Source organism: Rhyacophila brunnea, unplaced genomic scaffold (genome assembly GCF_057557595.1).
Source record: "Rhyacophila brunnea isolate RB1 unplaced genomic scaffold, BYU_Rbru_1.0 scaffold_12, whole genome shotgun sequence".
In the NCBI taxonomy this organism is placed as follows: domain Eukaryota; kingdom Metazoa; phylum Arthropoda; class Insecta; order Trichoptera; family Rhyacophilidae; genus Rhyacophila; species Rhyacophila brunnea.
Window position 1 is genome coordinate 35,836,296 of NW_028232774.1, and position 24,293 is coordinate 35,860,588.

The window sequence follows — 24,293 nt, forward strand, 5'->3', positions numbered from 1 at the left end:
TTTTTTATATTAGCTAAACTTTTACGATATTGGTTTATTAACTGCTTATTAAAAATGATTCATTCAATTTAACGTAATACGTACATACCTACATATATTATTATATATTATATTGTTAAACAATCACCAATTTCTGACAATACAACAGCTAACGACATGAGAACATCTTCAGAAATATGTTCTCACTCGACAGTAGAAGGTTCCCGCTTGATTTATTCAAAGACATAAAACGGAAGTTGTCAGCTTAATTAGCGAAGCCGTTTTCCGCCGGAAGTGCCTAGCAGCGGCGGGAAAAGCGGCAAACAAACGAATCGCTTTTGACTCTTGATTGATTGATGGACCGCGTGTTTGTTTGATTTTTTCTTTTTCATCTGTCAAAGTTCATGTTAATGATTAATTTTATTCATATTTTTTGTTCATTCTTGTTGAAAGATTAAGTATGAGGTATTTTATGTTAATTTTAAGCTAATTAATTATGTAGGTACTTATGTATCTTGTCATTAATTAACTTAATTATAGATATAATCTCACCACTATTACAAATATGGACATAATCGTTACTACAGACCAATGTAAGTCTTGGCCATTCCCCATTATGATATTTATAATATACTCCTTTTTTATCTACTAGAACCTGAGATAACTTTTTATTACATACAAGAATGATGAATTCCCTTATACTTTTACCTCCTTAGTTTAGATTTCCCTTGCCTTCTTTTCACATGGCACATGGCGAGTGAAATTTGTTACATATTATGTTTTTTTTTCTACCAAGAATATTGCACAGACGCTATGTCCGACAGTACATTAAGTTACTCGTGTTTGCTAAATGACAACAAAATTATATCTAAAAATTCGTCGTGTTAAAGTTTCGATTAGTTTGTATGTGCGATCGAGCTATGATTCCTGCCAGTCGGGTAAACTAAGTTTCAACTTTTTAATAATATTATTGCAATTTTTATAAATTGTCAAATCAATATATTTAAATTAAATCAACCCTAATCAGTATATTTTTTATATATTTAGTTGTATTTTAATTTTATCTTACGTATTAATATTATTTTGAGAAATTAAAAAAAGAGTCCTTCTATTTTATGATAAGTACTTAATAATAATATTAATTCAAAATATAATAATTTTATTTTATCACTAAATTCATGTACTATTATCGTTAGGGCTCCGATTTATATTAATAAAATACCTGATAATTGCCGATAACCCACAAAATAGTCGATGAGGGTTGAAAATTTTCACTGGGCTCTGAGGACGCATGTCTGATAAAAATCCACTAAGTAGTTCAAACCCCATTGGATGTACCTAAGCCGATCCATACAAATCGGCCAATACCTTATATCTACTGCATACTGCCTTAATGCTATATACGAACAAATTAACGGTCAAAAATTATATACGCATCAAATCGAATTTCACAAAAAGCATGATATACCTACTGTAGTATGGTAAATCAATGTGATAATAATCGAATTAATCAATTGTGAAAACAAGAAGTAAATGTGTAAAATTTAAGCAATAATAATTATAATATTACTATTTTGCAGTAACAGTTTATTTAAAAAAAAATTCAAATTTTTTGAAATATTAATTTTAAAATCGGTCATATTTTTTTTTTGCAAAATTTCATAACTGAATTCGTAACACCGATTTCACACTTAATTATTATTTTTTATCTTAATCTGAATTGGTTATCAGTGTTAATGGGAAATTTAATCACTTTTTTTGTAAATCTCATACATTATGACAGTCATAATGAGTTTAACATTCAAATGAATGATTTCAGTAGTGAATATTTATTGTAATATGCCAAATTAAGATTCCATTATTTCCTAAAGACATTGTTTCAACGTTCATAATGTCTTCATTTTATCTATGCTATGAACTTAGCTGTTTTGTGCATTTTTTTCTTCAATAATTATGTTTCGTATAAAGCAAGACAAATGCAATAAAATATATTGCATTGACTTTGTTTTTTTAAATAATTAAACAATTGATACTATCAAGTTGTGAGAGTGGTCGATGGCGCTGCTTGACTGTTACAACTTTTGAATTGAATATTTCAAATAAATTAGTTTTAGCAACCCCGTTTTCAAAAGTAATACCTGGATAGTACCTGCAACGCCATATTTTTTTATTTTAATAAACAATATTATTAATACTCTGCTGTGTGCAATATTTTTAATATTAACTTTTTTTTTGGTGTTGTAGTTTTAAAGTAAGTTAAAATATTCATATTGTACTTACACTGTACAATAAGTTACTGAACTGCGCATCTTATCGGTAAATCAGAGGTTCTAATTCTGTTGTATTTGGTTCTACATTGTGGGCCAAGGATCTAAGTGTAATGTGATATTTTTTCCTTATAAAATAGTCATTCCGGATACTTTCTTACTGTCAAATCTCACTCCATCCTGAATGCTAAATAATTAGGTATGTAGAGTTTGGACTACATAATCCCTGGCGTTGGTAGCGATTTTTAGAAAGTTTATTGTTTAACAGATGCAAACAAAAATTATTAAAAGATTGCTAAAAATAAACCCAAAATGCTAAATTACTTAAAGGTGTTTAATTTAAAAGTTAAAGTCATTTTCTCTGCGTCACTATTATATAGTTGGGCTCTGTCGAATGGAGAAATGTTTTTATAACTTATTTAGTCGTAAATGCTTAAAATGTTTTATTTTCGTCCCATAAAATCACGATATTGAAGATTATATGAATTTTCAATAAATACAAAAGAATAAAAATCTCGATGTTTATCAGGTGGTATTTACGGCGTTTCAAACAATTGATTAAACATCAATTAAATTCAAATAAATTGATTAAAAATGATCAATAAAGCTGGTAGTTAATATGCATGTAACATTGTTAGATAATGCTGCACGTGGTGCACCGAAGGAGACGAATAAAAGAAGAAGAAAATGTGATGTGACAATCGAGACGAAAACCTCCTTGACACGAATATTGCGTACATTTCATATTATCACGTTAGCACGCGTGCTCACAATAATACTGCTGTTAGAGAAATTTAAACTTGCTTCTTGCTGAATAAATATTGCAATGATGACGTGCTTGGGTCACTTTTTAATAAAATTAATATTTCATACAAAATAATTGTAATACTTCCATACGTTTAAGTTAATATAAAATTTAGACTGGATTCTCATTACTTACTATCACAAATAATAACACTAGCATATTTTCACTTTCAATACCAAGAAATATACATTACTATCTTGATCATGTATCACAAGGGTAATTTTGTAGTAAGTACCTCAATATTGTGAGACAGAATCACTGCTACAAAATGAAAAAAATTACCTAAGCACTTGTATCCCAAATATCGAATCTGACACATTCAACTCCGTGAATACTGTAACTCTCAGTAATGATAATAATGTTACATCGTCATATTCGATCCTAAAAGTATCATATTATGAGCCCCATAGAGAAGAAGTTGTATTAACAAATTTTTACTACCCATGTGAATTTGCCAGATCCGGGATTCAGGCCCAAAACCCAAATAGTTAATTATAATCTGATAGTGTACCTCTCAGCCATCGTGGAATATATAATTATAATCAATATACCTGTAAAATGCATTTTTTTGTTATTTTTTAACATTTTAATAATTACACAAAATATCATTCTTCAAATTAATGTGGACACATATTTTAATGACTTCGCACGTACGTTTGTGTAATTTATATTATTATTTCATTGATTTTCACATAAAATTTTATGAGATATCTACCTGCTGGGCTGCTACATTATTGCATCGAAAAAAAAATAGTTTTAAATAACATAATAAGTAATTTAAATATGATATGTGGTACCTACTCTACGAAATTATTATTGTAAATTCATTTGATCAAACAGTATATCAGCGGCTGAAACACCATAAATACTCATATAAGTATACTTACATATAAGTAATTATTATTATATGCAATAAAAAATAATGATTCAAGTGATAATAATATTATATTTTTCAAAATATATTGTTATAAAATTTGCGGTCTTTTTGTAAATATTTTTTTCAAGTATCGGAAATGTCATGAATAGTGTTTTTTATTGCAACCACCCGCTGCGGAGTTAATTTTTACACTATTTTTTTTCTTTAAGTCAAATTGATTTATCTATATATAAATATAGAAAAAGAACGGAAGAACATTTCATGCTTTAAATGAGTATGAGTCTTATTATCTTAATAAATGTATACGTGGAAAATAAAATTTTATTTCTAACATTATATATGTACTTATTATTAACAGAGTTTTACAAGCCTAATTTTAATTTATTAATTTTACAGATATGTGTAGTAATATTGTTATTCTATTTTACATTGACCTCATATATTGTGACTCTTGTCCGATTTTAATGCATCTATTTAAACCTTTTTTACGAAAGATGATTGTTAGACATTCTTGTAATGCGTAGGGTAAGAATTGAATTAAAATATTTCCGTATTTTGCAATGACATATTAAATGGACAACTCACTTCATACCCGGCGCGCACGAGAAATTGTGAATGAAAGTCATTCACAGATGTATAGGTAGATGTCACGTGACCATATGACGTATCCGTTTCCATTATGCGATACAAGCTTCGAGAATTTATAGTAATATAACCTTTATTGTAATGGCGTATTAGTGTCATGACTCATTGCGTTAGAAACAGATTCTCGGTTACTTACGACTTCTCGGAGATTAGACGCAAGTGAGCCCAGCAAATCACAGGCGACTGACTGTCCAATGGTTCCTGTCATTCAATTGCATTGAATAAACATTCATCAATATCTTAAAATGGCATTTTATAAATAATAAATAATACTAACACATGAAAAGTGATATCCCATCTTTCTTGGAGTGTTTAGTAGATTTTTTTACAATTTTTAACTAGGCACATTGGCATTTTGTAACACAATAATAACGGTGGAGTCGAAACCTGACAGTCAGAAATTTTGTATGGGCAGACCCAGCGGTGTCGCCAGACCGCTTGCAAGCAGAATGTTCATTTGAGCGTAGGACACCGATATTAAAATATGAATTTCGCCATCCGGCAGACCCGACACAAAGTGAGTGTCATTTTATTTTCTAGATGCTTCGTCCATATTAATGTCATTGGTATTTTGCAAAGAATTATCGAACAAAATGACAATATTTATAATACTGATTTTTTTCACCACGGCATTATTCTTTGTGTATTTAACCTTTTCCACTCGAAATTTTTTTTATAGGTACATACCACCCACTCGAGACTTTTTCCCGCACAAAGCATAATTTCAATATAAAACATTTAATTGGTGAAAAAAATGTAAAAAAAAAAATTTTTTTTTATTCTGTAAAATAAATTTATAATGAATATACTGTACTTATTTTTAGTTTATTTATAATTCTTCATTGTGTGGTATTTCACAAAGCAATCTCCAATATGTAATCCTGGCTTATCACAGAATCGTAATGAAATAGCGGTATGTAGAGAACTGGCTATAAAGTGTAAATCGTCCATTATGACTGTAAATATGATACAAATGAATTGCCTTCAAATACACTTGTAATATAAGCGGCTGTCTCGTAAATTTCCTAAATTAGTTTCGGGCTCATAACAACTCATTCCCAGTGCGGTACACATCAAAAGATTTCTCAAAAAATAATAAATCGATACGTAATAATTTTCATTTGACTCATTAGAGTATTTCACATTATATAGGTTCCGAATCGGCATAATATACTAGTAAGTATTGTCATCAAAAACAGTATTCAAATATAAAACTGTAAACTATACGAGACGCCCCTGCGCAAGCGAGAACCAATAAAAAATATAAACACACTTCAAAATCATGCGTGACAAACACTTCACTCTAGTCTGGGAACGTTCAATAAATAAAATTTATGTGACAAAAAAACATTGCTTGCAAGCGACGACCTACGAATAAAAAAAGAGAAGATTCCGATAAAAATACTATGTTGAAATTAGGCACGCAGTATTCTTTTGCCGACTTCTTTCTCAGTTAAATGTAATAACCTATTATTATTCATTCTAACTTGATTGAAATCGCATTATAAAAATTTATGAAAATATTACAAAAAATGACTTTAGAGGCGGTGCCGCCACTACGGCGGCACTCGAGTAATACGGCAAACTTCTAATGCCGCCGATATGGCGGCACTCGAGTGTTAAGGGTTAAAAATGGTTTAACGATTGACATTTAATGATTTCTTTTATTTATGTATTTACTTAACATGAATAATAATAATAAAAGCACTTGGTGACTAAAAACTCAGTTATAACAAAATGTTACTCAGTGACTTCTTTCACTAAGTCAAACGATATATTATTACATTGATAAAAACAACATAGGGGTGCAATTCAGCTGTACGATTTGAACCTGCAGTGTAAGTACGTATGATTAAGAAGCATCCATTAATTATTTTTATCTACTACTCCATCGCGGGAAGCCACTACCCTGTATATAATATAATATCGATATTCTAACATTGATACCTCGTATGTAACATTTAATATTTTCGGTAGGAGGAATGTTATAAAAAATGAGGTAACTAAATTAAATAAAAACAAAAACTTGCACTAAGCGTATTTTTGATTTTATAGTGTTTGTATGATATCTTAATTACCCCCTGTCAAAAATATTAAATGTCAGATACGAGGTGTCAATGTTAGAACATCGATATAATATGTATTGATTAATCAGTAACGCACGAGAGAAAAAATAATATAATTATGTTTTCTCTCCATTTCTCCCATATATATACATAATATACATATTATGTATATGTATGGGAGAGCGAGACAGGCAGAAAATATATTAAATAAAGTAAGGTGAAATAAAAGATACACGTAAATGCAAATTATAAATTTGAAAAATAAACTGGCACGAAAATAAGGGAACTGTTTATTTTAATCGAGTCGTGATGAAAGACAAAATTATAGATTACTCTCAAAATAGTTTGACAGATATCCACAATGCAGTACTAGCATATCGCCACATCCAATAAAGTTGATACGTGGCACTGATGCATGATAATTACTTCTAGTATCTGATAGATTTTGGGAATTTAAAATTAATTTATATGCCCAGAAAAAAACACTCTTGAGACTATACATTTTATATACGTGAAAAATGAAGAGATATAATGTGATATGTAAAAGAAGGGTAAGAAACCTTGACTTTAAAAAATATTGGTACTTGTGGTTTGTATAAAAATCTATTTGAATACATTGAATTTATAATACGATGTCGCCTTAAATGCCGTCTGCATAGCCAATTGTTCCGGTGTGATGACATATTATATTATTATATACGACCTATTAAATTTGTCACTTTTTAAATCACCTGAAGGCCTACCTTCGAATTATCAGATTGTACGCGAAAACTAATTAGGTATTTTGTGCATTAAACCAAAGTGCCCGTCGACTTTCAAACTAGTGTGATAACTTACTATCTGCCAAAGTTTGATCACGTTTTCATTTTCTTCACGTGCATTTTCGCGAGATTATCTGATTTAGTAGGGGACGCCTAATTATTATTACTAAGGTCACTGCATGTCCTCTCATAAGGTCGTTAATAGTATTTAAAACGGCTGTGTACGATTATGGTTTATCAAACTTTAGAATACAAAGGATAATGCGCGACGATTGTTATCATTTTTTTAAAACAAAAGAACAATAATATGATAGTTGGTTTCTTCCTGTCCAATTTTAAATTTGTCACAGTATCACCGCAAAATCTAATTGTCCTAATTTTCTTGGAGAATATCTGGGATATTAATTTTGCCGCTTATTACCCACATAAAATTCTCTCTCATACAATAAATTTATAAGGTCTTTTAGCCTATTATAATATCATAATCATCAGAATGTTAAATTGCTTTCCTGTGAATTTATCATGTACTGATACTTGTAGAAATAAAGTCAGGTTAATTTAAGTTTCTTTATATTGGAAAGCAAGCTGTTTCTGTAGGTTCATAATTTAAATTGCGTAAAACCAACTAAGTGCCGTAGCTGTTTTCTGTAGAATTTGTTATCATTACTCTTAAATAATGATAGCATATTCTCCGATATAGAACAATGTTCAACATAACTCATTTTAAACCTACATAAATGTATATTTTTTTTGTGGTTTTACCGAGGCTTTGACTGCGACTCGCTGTCATATCGCCTCTTCTCTTCTAGAAGGGGATCCGTCGATCAGATCCTCACTCTTATTTTGTTAAATAACTTTACAATTTTGCCTAGCTCTTCCGTCTTACCCACCGCCAGGACACCCTTCAATTCATCGACATTCTCATAGATATCCGCAATTCGCAGCTGTACTCTGTGAAGTTCGTATTTAGGGCATTGTAGTGCTATATGTACAATGTCCTCTAAAACATGACGTTCATCGCAGAGCTGCGATTTGCTTCTTTCCATGAGGACATCAAATCTTTTGCCCATTGTGTGCCCTGTTCTTAGCCTCAGTATTAACTTAAGCTTATTCCTCGTCAAATGAGACTCTACAAACCAGGGCACCTCTCGTGCATAAATGTATAATATTATATACCTAGAGTATACGCTTTATAACTTTGAACTTTTTACTACACCGATATGCTTTTTTGCCTGATTACATCGCATACAATTAGATGAAAAGATATTTATATTTATTAATATATTATGTTATAATAAATAAATAAATAAATAATAAATGTTTACAAGATATTACATTATTGTCGCCCTTATGCCGGCGTGCAAATTTATGAAGTATATTCCACCAATTTTTGCACTGGCTGATTTCACTAAACTTCACGATTTCACGTTAATATTTCGCTAAATAATGCTAACATTAATTTTACTAATAGTTTTATAAATGCGTTTAAAAATTGATAAATCAAAAAAATCTTAAGACCACTGCACATGGATGTACTGGAATATGACTATATTCTAAAATATTAGATCGAGAGGCTTAAAAGAATACTATTTTATGTAATAAAAATACTTTATGCAGTCATCAAATGTTCAAAATAAATATAAATGCTAATAAGGCTTCAAAATTATATAAATAGATTATCTACAATATTTAAGAAATGTCCAGGCTTATGCTCTGAATATACAATAAAATCTCCACTTTGACCTAGGTGGCGCATGTGGGCCCTTAAACACATAAACAATATTTCGTATTCATATATTTTATGGGCACTCGCATGCAAAGCATAAACAACTAATGGTGCTTTACATCCAAACGTAGGAACTCGTGATTCAATGCCCGTGTAGTGCAAGGCCGCTTGGTTTTGATAGGTTTGCTTGCAACGTATCTTACTATTACTTTGGGCATATATTTCATCAGGGCCAGAAATACTACAAGAAAAACCTTTAATCTAGAGATATTAGGTCGTTTAAAGTAATTGTTGTTAGTATCTGCCTCAATTCTGGCAGAAGACAAGAAAATGGAGAAGACTGTTTGAGAAACCTGAAGTGCTAACAAAATTAATTTATTCTTATAAACATGATCTGTGTGATAAATATGTGTACGTTTATTCTAGTGTACAGAAAAATATGCAGTCAAGTAACATTACGTACATAATTTTTCATCGTATCCGGTTTTATTCAATTTGAAAATAAAATGCAATGTAATTTTCCGGATTTAGCAAGAAGCTTCCGGCAATGAACTTATACTTTCGTTTGCTTAGTAGTAAAAGAACATTGCACGATTTATAATAACAATATTTTTAGTGCATTAAGTTACTTGTTAACTGAATATAAAAATATTATTATACAAATATTTTAATATGCACTTTGTCATTATGTGTTAAATAAAAAAGTATGATATTATTGTAGTATTGATTCGCCCATTTTTTGGCTACTGAATATGCAATTACCGTCATAAATTAATCGTTAATAGAATTCGACAATATTTAAATTTTGGACATCATTTTATTAGCCAGATATATAAAAAGTTTACTAGCCATAAAAATAATATTTATAAAATAATGTCGTATTCTATTTTTGAAATGTCAATAGATGCAATTACAGATAGTAGAGATATAAACAAATGATCATAGATAACACATCATTTACATTAATGTTATTTATATATCCTTTGAACAATATTTACATTTAAAAACAGGAAAAAGCTCGAGAGTCTATGCAATGAACCCTAAATGTTGAGAAAATACGAAGGAAGAATACACGGTGACAATTCAAAAATCTATTATTATAACAAACAACTGTGAAAGTCTCAAACATTATATACAACATTATGATTCCTGGATTTTTTTATTATTTAGATCAAACAACACGATCAATCACAGAGGATAAGTATAAATATAATATAGAATAATATGTGATGGTCCCAGTAACAGGTGGACCCAAAAAACATAATAAATCAAATTAAATTAGATCAAAAATATTAGGTACAGCCGTAATGAGCATTAGTAGTAACTATAAGAAAAATAGAGGGTAAACAAAAAAAAAACATAAAAAGTATATACTTACATAATATCAGACAGGCAATATAAGAAAAGAAAAATACAATAAAAATAATACAATTAGTCGTAGATTTTGGATCAACTTCATTTGAAAGAGGCAAGAGAACAAAACTGATCCACTCGATCACCGTGGAGATATGAGCTTCTGCAGATTCGACCCACCGGACAATAATTGTAACTTAGATCGGTTTTATGTGACGTATGAATGTATAAAAGTGAGAAAATGTGAGAACGAATATTGACTCTTGGTACATTAAATTTAATGTAAGACAGTACTTCTGGGGAACCTAAATAGTTATTGATTATTTTGATATAAAAAGAAGGTCATAAATAGTACGCCGTGTTTCTAATGATTGGATTGTGAAATGTGAAATTTGGAAGTTTTGGGGAATTTATGAGATTTGACTATTTCCCGTTTTTTGGACAGTTTTATGGTTTACAAAATTTTTGTGGGCTAATTTTTTTAACTTAGGTGTTTCATTCGATAAAATTATCGTATTCAACAAAAATCTTATTTTTGACATATTATTTAAGAGTTTTACAATAATAATATATTCAATTTTGCATACGATGAATAGATTATGATTTGCTAAGCATTTAAATATTCGCTACACTTAATCATTCAGAAGAAAACAATCCATCTAATTTGAAAAACATTTTACTTCCGTACGTTCAATATAAATTGCCAAGAGAAACAATTTTCTAACTCATTAGTTATTATTTTTTTAATTGCAAATTTAATGCTTAGGTTAATTGCAAAACGAGTTATTATATAAGTTACTAACTTCACGTTGGTTTGGAATGTCAGAGTAACTTATTAACACACTAGTCTGTTGTGTACTTATTTAAATGCTTACACAATGTCAAATATAATAATAATATTATCATCCATCCGCATTCACATATGACTATTACTCAATTAATCAATGCAAACATCTTGCTAATTCTTTAAATGCCTTTGAGCAAATGTATTTTTTATAATAATAATAAAGTCGCCATCAATACATTACCGACAGAGGTGCGTTTTCCTAGCGCAACGTGACCCAACCGATTCCCTCCGAAGAGTTAAAACCTGCCAACAGACACGAAATCTGCCACATCAATTACTTTCGTCTGCGAACTTATCCCATGGTTGATGTTCTCTTATGTGTGATACGGCGAACTGCATATGTACAAGTTTCCGGACACGGATACCAACACAAAAAAAATGCGCGCCCTACGCAAATTTGTATCTTTGATATTGATTTCTTTTCATTTAACTTGTGGGTATTTAGATGGGTATATAAGAATTCACCTGTAAATATTAAGCAAATAAAAATTCTAAATTGTTTGAATCCATGGATGGATTTATTTGGAAAATTAAAATTTAGTCAGTGCGTTAGACTTCTACGTCACTAAACGCGCCACTGATTAGAGTTGCTACTTCATAACTTTGCACTCCAGCTCTAGGATGAAAATTATGTAATATACCCATGGCCCACACATTCGGAAGCGGGCCCTCAGACTAGGTTATTTGGTGGGCCCCCCTACCTTTCGTTTAGGTGAAGGGCAGTGTGATTTTTTACATTAGTGTTCCCCAAATGTTATTCCGTGGAACCCCAGGGTTCTTTGAGATCAAGTGAATTCGATTTTTGTATCTATAAATCCAGTTGATTTATTGCGTTGTTGACACTCAAATCATAATAATATTATGAAGCACAAATCGCGACCCTTTTTGTGGTTCCCAATTAACATGCTAACTTTCGACATATTAGATAAAAAATAGCCAATTTTATAATCAGGAACACACTAAAAATAATTATAAAATAAAATTCTACACATGTATTATCATTTAACTACTTATATCAATCTTCATATCACATCAAATTACATCATTCATCAAGTACCGGTCGATAGTATTAATATGTATTATAAATATTCTTTATATATCACTGTAATAGCACCACAGGTGACTTTTTTGCTATTAAAGCAAGTTTGTGGTGTATGTATATCTCACTTAACTAGCCATGCCGGGCCCACCATAAGCCCGGGCCCCCAGGCCAGAGCCCTATCATCCCACCCCTTGTGGGGGCCATGAATATACCTATTCTAAAACATTTTTTTTTACATATATGTATTATATGTATTATATACCTATTTATGTTCTTATTACTGCTTATAATTAAGTAATATATTGTGAATGTCATGTGAACTAATTGTATGTAAGGTATTCAGGCAATACACCATCAGTGTAGTAAAAAGTTATAAAACGTATACTATACTAATGAATAGTTATGGAAAACTACACCAATATACCAACTGTAATAATCAAACCACTCGTCAATCATAGTAACATAAATATCAATTTTGGGCCAATTAACACCACAACAATGTATCCGGAAGGTTGTTTTATTACAGAAGTGGATGGTAAATCGTAGAATAGTCGTTATCGAGATTGGCACGTGTAACGAATTCTTTATACTGTTTCCGCAAATGTAATTCTATACACCGTGTTATAATATTTATCACTCAATCAGGAAAATTGTAATTACACTGTAGAAACTTTTTTTTTCACATTACCAATCAATTTACAATCAATAAACACGAATCCGTAATAAAAGAAAATATACATAATAATTGTTTTTGTGAACGTATGTTACAATATACTTGAGGGGGAGATAGGTAATATATATTTATTTTCTTGTTAATTTAAATAATCAGTACTTAGTTCACATTATTTGTCACATATCAATTTATTTGATAGAATTTCATTTTGCAAAATGATATTATAAAATTTTACAGTTTAGCAATCAGTCAATATATATTTCAGTTGAAAATTTATTAACAAGACATAGGCATGGCTGAAACGGGCCTCCAGCCTATAATATGCCCTCCAGCTAAGGTTAAGGACAGTGCAATGTTCTACAGCAGTGTTCTCCACATGGTATTATGCGGAACCCCATGTTTATTCTAGGAAAAATTAAGTTTATTCTATATATGTTTAGCTATTTTTGTATTTTTAAATACATGTACTTGGATTATTGCATTGTTGGCACTCAAAATCATATAAAACACTGATCGCGACCCTTTTTTGTGGTAGTCAAGTAACAAACGACAATTCACCATATTGAATAAATAGCCATTTTTATTAGCCAAAAAAACACATTAAAAATAATTATAAAATAAAATTCTGCACATGAATTATCATTTAATTATATCCCACCAAATTACATCGCACAGCCGCATATTGTATAATATTAATATTCTTAAAGAAAATAACACCGTAGGTAACTTTTTTTACTATTACAGCAAATTTGTTGTCACTTAACTGCTCGACCCGCCACGCTGGGCCCCCAGGCTAGAGTTTTATCAGCACCTTCTTGTTGGGGTCATGGTTATAGGTATACTAAACGCTTTCTCTATAATAGTGTGACAAACAAAGTAACTATCGACTAATAGACTAATCTGTACAATTTAATGAAAATTATATTACCATTTTGTGCATGAAGTAGTTTATGGTGTGTTTTATTAAATTTTAATTAATATAATCTCACTTCACCAATTGTTGTCCATTAATACCATTTAATTGATAATGACGTGTGTTTATTAGAATAATGATATCAATTTGTATTAAAAATCTCAGAATTACTTATACAGAATATATTATTTCACTGATTAATGGATGATTTATACAAAGTGAAATGTTAAAAGCTACTAAATAAATATTTTATCATATCGCTTTTACGGAAGTCAGATAAAAATCTAAATTAATATCATGTCTTCTTTTTAGATGTATCCTAAATTGTGAATCACGAATTCATGAGAGAATCAATAAATAATAATAATTGAAAATAAGTAAAATAATCTTTGATATGTAATTCCATTTGTATGACAACATTTTTTTAAGAAGAAGATAACCAAAATAACCAACAATTAGTAACTACTGATAGTTACTAGTTACATTTTATTAATTCAGTCAATATCGTGTTATTTCTGTTTGTTAATTTACGTCTATTAACATCATTTTTTTAAGGTTATTTAAAAATAGTCGTGCTATTTCTTCTGCTGGTTACAGTCAAACAACAAAGACTGTCCTCTTGTCCACTATTTCATCACTAAAATATATTATATATATATATATATTATATTCGTTTATTTTGTAACATCAATCGTACAAATATAAATTAACCATGCCATCAAAGCATCAATCGTGGGTTTGAAGGTTTCGAAATAAAAGTTCACGAAGCTATTTTAGAAAATGCGTTAAAATGCTTAACTAATATTGTGATCTTTTGACTTTTGGGTCATCGGGCCGTGTGATACTTAATGAAGAACTGATATTTCCGTCATTTGGACACTGACAGAAATTAATGTAATGAAATTATTTGATGAAATCCGTGAACGATACATCTGTCAGACTTGTCGGCAGTTTAAAATATTACTTCACAAAGTTTTGAAATCATAATTATGTCGCAAGGGTTTTTTTATTATTATATATTAATATAGAGATATAGAATTACAATAGTGCCAAATTATAGTAAACTCGGTAAGGAGCTGAACTCAATAATAGATTCTGCATACCTATCCATTTTTCACTTCAGTCAGTCATCCATTGACGCAAACGTCATATAATAAATAGCTGACTCGATTATTTCAATAAAAAGAATATTAGTTTGATTGTATAAATAGCGAATAATAATTCATCGGAAATGTCACTCGAATATAAGTTCACGGTATGTTAGAATCTCAGTTTCTCAATCGCATCGTACAACATCTTATTCTAGGGAGATCGGACCTCGGAACTATAATATTATAAGTTTAGTATTGTAACATAAGTTCTGTAACATACTATTGTACCGACCGTTACGCTGCAAATAAAACTCGCTCCTGCATCCATCTTCGACTGACTTCTTCATCATCATCCTCAACACCATGACCTACGACACGTCGACGACTCCCACAGTGGTAACCCAAATCGACCCCACAGTAATTTTAGATTTTTTTCAGTAATAATGTATTGTAATTATTTATGAGCACAAAACGCTACAGTAGTTTCATTTACATATTATAAGCAACAATAGTTGTGTATGTTAAATATGTTCAATACAAGTGTAATGTGTTTGTGGTATCAATTTTGAAATAGTGGTTGATTTAATTTATTGGAAATATTTTTATCGCTTGCGTCTTCGCAATTTATAGTAAGTATCATTCCTAGATTTATGGAAGTGAGATGGAATAGGGAACCAGAGGGTAGGTTGGTTTGACTCCAATAATAAGAAGGTTGTTGCGTGCATTAAACGAAACCTGGTTTTATTATCTCCTTCCAAATAAATATTGATTTAATTATTACAGTTAAGTTTACAGATTATAATTTAGATGAATGAAATCATGAGTATGCGTTCTGATCGATTATGAGCTCGACCAGGCGAGGCGAACGATAACCTTACGGTTGAATCTTTGATAACTGAATGACGACGTTGCTTTCTTCTACTAAGTGTTTTATACTGATTCGATACAATAAACTGCTGTCCATAATCACTTCCAGTGTCAATTATTATATCAATTTATTACCACGTTTAATTGTTTATAAATGTATATGTCAAACTAATTGACGTATTTATCTACATGTATTTTAAATTATGACTTTCCCAAACATCCCTTATCGATTCGAACCAGTATATGATAATGTCAGCAAAGCAGTTAAAAAAATCGTATTTTCTTAAAATCTAATCCACCCTAATCTGTAATATTTGCAACTATCCCTTAATTTTCCGCCCATTAAAATATGACACCCTTAAGCAACAGTGTTTCAAAATTTTGATATATCGTGGAATCTCAATTATTTACTGTGTCGCCAGCTTAAAAATAAATTGAATAATATTGCATCAGATAAACATTTACTTTTGCTTCTGTTAACATTTTTTAATATTACCACATAATTATTGTTAATTAATATCACTGTTTGAATATAATCTGTACTAAGCATGGGCTCGTAATGACTCCAAAATAATGAGGGAGAGTGAAGAAAATATAATAACAGGAGATTTTTGCGCTTAGTTATGAAGCTATAAAATATGTAGTAATTCTCTGATTATTATTTTATGATGATAACCAAATTAGCAGAGAATAAAGGATACCTGCAATCATGAAAACCTCAAACAATATAATATAGATTTAGTTTACTGTGTTATTTATTTCTGCCACTGTGACTTAAAATATCTTTCTCTTCTTTTTTCTAGGATGGCTCAATCGGTCATGACCTCGTCATCAAGCCCCTTCCATCAACCTTATCAACAAAAATATCTCGAACCAAGATCAACCCCTCAACGATTCCGCCAGACCAAGACGATGAGATGTTCATGGATGCCAACCAAGACGATATGGTTTCCATCGACACTGGTCTTCCCATCAAGAAACACGCGCACGTCAAGAAAAACCTTGCAACGGAAAAGCCTGATGATGCAATGGCCGGTGACGTCAAAAATAGCGGGATAAATAAGATGGATGATGAAGAAGGTATCATTTATGATGATGAAGGCGCGAAAGAAGAGAGTAGGAGATTTTATGGATCCAGGAGGGTTACCAGGGAAGCTGTAATTGAAGCGCTATCTGGTGCCAGACATGTCATTTTTAAGAGGGACGTTATTGATGATCACAATGAAGAACTTAGTGACTATGGTAAGTTGAAAATTATTCAATATATTTCCAAAATACTCGATCAATTTTTTCAATGGATTCAGCATTCATTAATTGGTAATTCTTTTATAGCGATTACAATATGTCCCGGATAGTTAGGTATACCTAGTCATTCATCTTTTCGTGACTGCCATTGATAAGTATAGAATAATTTTCATCGCATTTAAAAAAAATCCTTCTTGCAATCTCTCTAGGGGATCCTGCGCAATGTCGATGGTCTCCAAAAACCTAGTGTGCCGCAATCACGTGCGTAAACGCTTCTTACTTCTACTTCATGGTCGATGTCAACCAGGTTAGCTGACATTTTTCGGCAGTGCATAAAATTTTTCAATCACTATTATTATCTTAGAGCCAAATTTATATGCATAGTTACGTACCTTAAGCTACGTTTAACCTTATATTGCCAGAATCAGTATCTAAATTAAAGTGAAAATATCAAAAAGCATGTGTATATTTTTTTTCGAATTTCTTAATTAAGGCTAACTTAAATTTTACATCTCTGCATTTGGCCATTATTTTTATTTACCACCGTGACGTCATTGTTCATTAAGCATATTTTCTATTACCTATCCGTGTCGCTATTCTATTCAGTGTAATTATTATTCAAATCAAATATGGAAATAAACGCAATACAAAAGATAATAGCACACCAATATACAAATAATATTCAGGTGTTTAACAATCATACATTATAATCTTCTTTGTGTACACGAAATTCGTTGACATATTAAAACCATAAAACACTGTGATTATAGCAAACGGTGACGCAGTGAATGCTCTTCTAGAAATGAAACCAAAAGTAGAGTGCGAAAATACTTTCATCTGGTCGCACCTTACTCGCTTTCGATCGCTATGATCCAATTCACGTACTCTTGTAATGGACTTGGACTTACCTGCACTAAATTACCTGATTGCACATACATAGGTAAAATGTGTCAATTTCAATGCGATTTGCTGGCAGTGAAAACAGTGGGAATATTAACATTTACTTATAAATCAATCGGAAACAAATTTTGTACATTTTCTACAATTTCAAATTTGGAATGTTTCTGAATAAGAATCAATTGGAAACGGATTATCTATAAGTACAAGCATTTGTCATTTATATTATCAAGTAGTTACATCTTTTTTTTTAATTATTTTAGTAAAAACCATATTCTTGCTTTTTCATATATGGTAGTTCAAAAAGATAATTATATAGTTATGTACATATTTGCATTTGTAGTAAAGCTACGAGTATTACAGAATTACTCAATTACAGTTTTAAAGCTACGTTTCTCCATTTATTTCTTTATATTTTTAGTGGTCAGAATTTGATATTTTGTGTAGTGTTCTTGTGTTATTTTGTTTTTTAGTATTTTGTTAAGGTTATTTAAGTATTAAGGGTCAATTCCATGATAATATCTGCACAGAGCTCTGAGAGGTCATTGCTTCTTTTTAAATATTGAGCAGTCATTGATGACATGCCACAATGTTTGAATTCTTGTATATTATTACTGACATACAAGTTTTTGTAGCACCCTTAATAAATTAATAATCAATAAATAAAAAAATAAAATGTATTTTATTGTATCCTTTGCGATTACGATATTAACAAGTTGTAAATGTATCATCGTCATAGATAAAGATATTTCAATGTCGATTTTATAAAGTTGTGACATTTATTTTCGATTCCGAATTTATCAAAATAACTATAACTGCACTGAAAAAATATGTCGGTTTGTAAGTAGTAGATACCTACTTATACAATAAAATTTAATTATTTTTTTATATTAATATCGAGACTAGTTTTATCCACTTTACATAGGATTTTAATTGAGAATATCACATTGAAGCGGACAAAATTTGTAATGACTATTATTATTTACTTAAGATGTAGAATATTATATACTACATAATATTATTCTGTTGCATAATAATTCTTAATCATATTTAGTATACGCCGAAGAACTGAGTTAATAAAATGCTTTTTTAAGTGACAAAAAGCAGTGTTTAATATACTTATGTATGTTGATTTAGAGATATGGCGCCAAATTTGAGTCAATAACATCAAATAAAAGAACATTAAATAAAGATTATGTTTTTCTTCCGATATATTTTCATTAGAAATGGTAGGAAACTTGATAAGTTGGTATAACATTAACGGTACGGGATTCTGTTATACGTATTAGGTTAATTAAAATAAATGACAAGAGTCCTTACTGAACGCTGCAGTGTGGAAAAGGCTCAAGAACTGGACACGTGTAGTCAAATCGTGCATGAAATTAACTACGCCGCTAAGACATCACTGATTTTTAAAAAAAATGATAGAAAATACTAGCTAGCTCTGGGTTTAAATATTTAAATAGTTTATACACTTTTTGAATGCTAAATTTTGTTAAATTCCATAGAGCTTTAGGCATACGATCTATGAATACATGATATTTATAATATGTATAAGCCGATAAATTGTTACGTACTATGTATATAAAAAGTATATATTATTCACAAAAGCGTATTTGGATATTAACAATTGATTTTGAGATGTAACTAGTTATATGTACTAAATGATTTTTTTATATAAAATTTTACAATCAATTCTAATATTAATAATAATTTAGTGTAAATAATAATATATTTGACTGTGTTACTGTATTATAATGTTAAATTAAATGAAAATTGAACATATTATTATAATGCTCGTGTTGACGTGTTATAACCACTGACATCAGCCGTACCAAAAATGCCTTTATTTTCACTTTAACACAACGTAATTTTACAATAAATATATTAGTAGTTGATATTATTACCGACCAGATAAAATATAGGGTGGCAGTGCTATCTGCCAACATTCTTGACGACGCGCTCAATAATATTATAAGCAAAGCAATATTTATAGCTAAAGAACGCGTCGATTCGAATACCAAAATAGACTGGTAGGTATCTATTTAGATAAAGCCAGTGTATTTTAAGTGATACGTGAATATGCAATTAAGTGCAGCATGCATGAGAAGGATGCAACGTGGATATTGTATTTATTTTATGCAATCGCGTAACAAAGACGCAAACTTAAATGTACATGCATTATGCCGGGTCCACAGTGGCAACGTGTCGCCGGCAACCTCGTTAAATTTTACGACAAGTATGATAATTATCGTAAAATTTAACGAGGTTGCCGGCGACATGTTGCCAGTGTGGACCCTGCATTAGAGAGACACAGCTTATTCGTTACAGACAGGTAGATAAATCAAGTAATTATATGGTCATTAAATCTAATATTTATCTCTAAGATGAGAGAAGACAAAATATCATAATAATGATATATATGCAACCTACGTCTTTCCAAGTATGCAGAGTTAAAGTATACAGAGTATTTAGGTTAAATTCGCAAAAATACTTTAATACCAAATTCTTTATCTTCGACCTCCACACAGTACCCGTAAGCTACTGCACATTTATTTTGTAATAAATAAATAATCAATGATTATTTAGTAATATTCAAACACATAAACTTCATATAATATGTATCATAAATGTATAAAAAGTGATTTTATATAGTATTCTTTTCATTAATATCATTGATTTCAGCTTATCTGTTTATACTAATGTGTGTATTTTTTTAATCCACTGTTAACTGATTTTCACATGAAAATTAGCTTAATTCAGTGTAGATTTTGCATCGTTTATTGTTTTATAATGATAAGATAGAAATCTTGAAGAAAATTTTTAAATAAAATAAATATATTATTATTTGGTTTCTAGTATATAGATCAGAGGTGGCGAACCTATGGCACGCTTGCCACTGGTTGCAAGCGAGATGATTTTTCATGGCACGTGTTTGAAGAGAAAAAAAAATACCTATAATAATAATATGACAGGTCGCATTGTATACAAATAGCAGGCAAATACTTTTCCAGAATAAGCATTAGGTTTAATTTAAATATATAATTGGATAGGTCGGTTCATAGACTTTATGCATCACATATAATATTATCTCACTAACTACATTAGGTGGCGGGGTGTGCCGCGCCGCGAACCTCTAATTTTGACCGATATACCTACAATGCTTGCGACCACTGTAGCGAAGGAATGCCTCATCTGATCGGAGCAATTCTCATGTCAATTTGTGCGATAAAAACCAAAATAATTAATACATTAAAAAAACAATTCCATTTCTACCCACAAAAATGACTGCACCAAATAAGAAACAAAAACTTGGTGAAGCTAGTAGTAGTATTCTGGCAGACAGTTTCAAAATTGGTGGACCTAAATGTATGGCGTAATTGAAAAAAGTGATAAAGCTATAATATGTCTGCTATGTTCTGTGAGTGGTATATAGAACATCATCATTTTTTTTAATAGGATTTTTAAAAACTATTTTTTCCTCGTGAAAAAATGCTCAGCACGTCAGAGAATTGAAATGTAATATTTTGAGAAATTTTGGCATGCATACATAAAAAGGTTCGCCAACCCTGATATAGATACTATTGCGAATTTCTTATTCTTAGATCAATCTATCGATTTCCGATCACGACTACGCATAACTTAGCGGCTCTCTTGATCATAACAACATAATAATAACATTATCGTTTTAACTTTATAAAAAAAAAACAAATATACAATACGTCAACAATCTGCCACCGGTTTTTCAAATACCGAGAAATAATGGCGACAAATCGTGACATCGTATAAAATGATGATCAATACTAGGTATTAATACGCGTCTTTGACTATAATATTGAAACGCAACCAACGTAACGTATGCATACTCAAGTATGAATCTCTTTGTCTTATAATCAATCTTTCTTATGATAGATATAGTATGATATTACATTATAATTATTGAAATTGAACCCGAAAAATAATTTTGTGTTAGCAACTGTGTTTTGTTTTTTTGTATATTACCATGTTTTTATTAGCTCGTATTCTTGTTTGTCCCGTACAGATTTTTTCTTGTTTGTCCAAGATTTTTAACTAACTTCCCGACTAGGTACACATTTGAAACTTTTATAGTAGGCGGGAATGCATTTTTTAATACTTTTCGCCATCTTTAAGCAGAATTGAATTCATTTTCAGTTAATTATGTTGTTTGTTTCGGAAAAAAATCGTTAAAGTAATATTATTTACTACTCACTATTATTGGTTGCTAAGTCGGTCCTAGCAACTAAATTATTGATATATACGTGCGTTACTATGGAAATCAATATAACATGACATTTCAGTATTCTACATTTGTTAATACATAGAATTGTCAAGTTTATAATATGATTCTACAGGAAATTTAAAAACGTGGTAGATAAAAAGTTATTTTTATCTTTTAATTATTTTTTATATTGTTGGTATAATTGAATTTTAAAAACTAACCAACACCATCTGTAAATAATTGTAGTCTTAGTTCATTGAAAAAAAAATACGTATGACTGACAAAGTTTAGTTTGTACTATCTATGGTGGATCTTAACAGCCTTTCTCCACTCTTCGCCATTGACGTATACTAATGATGGTTCTAATTATTTGAAAATTCAAAAAAGAAATCACGGTATAAGAAAGACTTCTTGGTTGGACAGCGTCTGAGAATATGTCAATCACATCACATAGTCGCTCTTCATCCATGGACAACGACGATGATAGGAGCGGAGTAATAAGGAAACTAAGTATCCTTACATATTGTTGTTTTCAAAAATACGATAAACGCCGGCATACGCGTAGCGCCATTTTTTCGTCAAGTATGTTATGCGTCACATCGAAATAAATATAAAAATAGAACGCTTCAAAGGAAGATTGAGGCCCATCGAAACATTCTAAATATTTAATTTTGACCTAACTCAATGTATTTTGACTTATACTGTGCATTCAATATATTAATTCATCAGTCTAATAAAAAATCCATTTAAACATGACAATGTTTACAAATAAACATAGTTCAAACATAAATTATACAAGATTTAAGACCAAAGCAATAAGATTTTAAATTCTAGATTATACTAATTAGATACTATAATTTAGATTAGAATCATGTTTATATAAATTATGATAAACAAATAAACAGGTACTTTGACAATTAATTTTTTTTTTTTCGAATGACCCAACTATAATGTCGTTGTTATTCAGCTCGTGTAAGGAATCTTTTGATCGAATATTAATTTATTAATCATATTCGCAATCACGATAAAAGTATCGCAGACAGTTTATAAAAAACCGTCTGCATATTTCCTTACAACGGGTGAATAATTCGATAACTACTTAACCGAATATCATTATTTGCACGTTCGCATGTATATGCCATAAAATTTATTATGTAGTGAAATAAAGTGTAAAAATATGTGTAGGGTATAGGTAATTCGTGGGGTTGCTGCCAAAAGTCGGTAAGTCGATAGTTTAGGTATTAAGAGTGAACAAGGGATTATATGTCCGTAAACGCCCACGGTGGACGCGCGGCATAAGCGTTGGACTATAAAGCCGTGGGTCCCAGGTTCGAATCCTGGGTCTGGCAAGTACACATATTGTTTTTCAATTTGTGTGTGTCAGGGTATGGACCTAATAGGTTGAGCAAGTGGCCGACATCCATTTCTCGTAAAAAACAAAATCTGTCAATACAAACCTCCACCCTGTGGAAGCCCATATGATCCTATCAGGCTCGGACATGGTCGGAAAAAAAAAAATATGTCCGTATATAAATATGTATGCTAGAACAAAAATGTAAGGTCATCCGATATATTATAGAACATGCACATAAAGCACAAAGAAATTAGCATTATGCCCGATTTTAGAGTGCATGTCAAACTTAATTACTCCATCACATGATTTCGAAACTTACCAACTTTTGGCAGTATCCCTACGATATATTAATGACCCCAAATGTATGTATGCCTGAATTATTAGCCTCAATAAACCTAATATCGATAGTCTATCATTAACACTTCGTATCTGACATTCAATATTTTCGATAGGTGCTATTAAAATGTTCAGGTAATCAAATTAAATAAAAAAACAAAATTATTTTTGGTGTTATTTCATTTTATTTAATAGTTTTTGTAGAACATTTTAGCTCCGCCCCTGTCAAAAATATTGAACGTCAGATACGAGGTGTCAATGTTAGATCATCGATATTCTGAACAGAGCCTCGTAAAAATAATGCATAAT

General features: G+C 30.5%; 1 protein-coding gene across 2 annotated transcripts in view; it reads left to right on the forward strand.

The window, feature by feature from the left end:
• The window catches only part of sona (sol narae metalloprotease), a 304,986-nt gene that overhangs the window by 191,677 nt on the left and 89,016 nt on the right, over window positions 1-24,293 (forward strand). For both annotated transcript variants that reach the window (XM_085961198.1, XM_085961199.1), the window contains exon 5: window positions 16,716-17,154. In XM_085961198.1, the coding sequence (XP_085817324.1) occupies window positions 16,716-17,154 (439 nt within the window). The remainder of the gene's footprint in view (window positions 1-16,715; window positions 17,155-24,293) is intronic.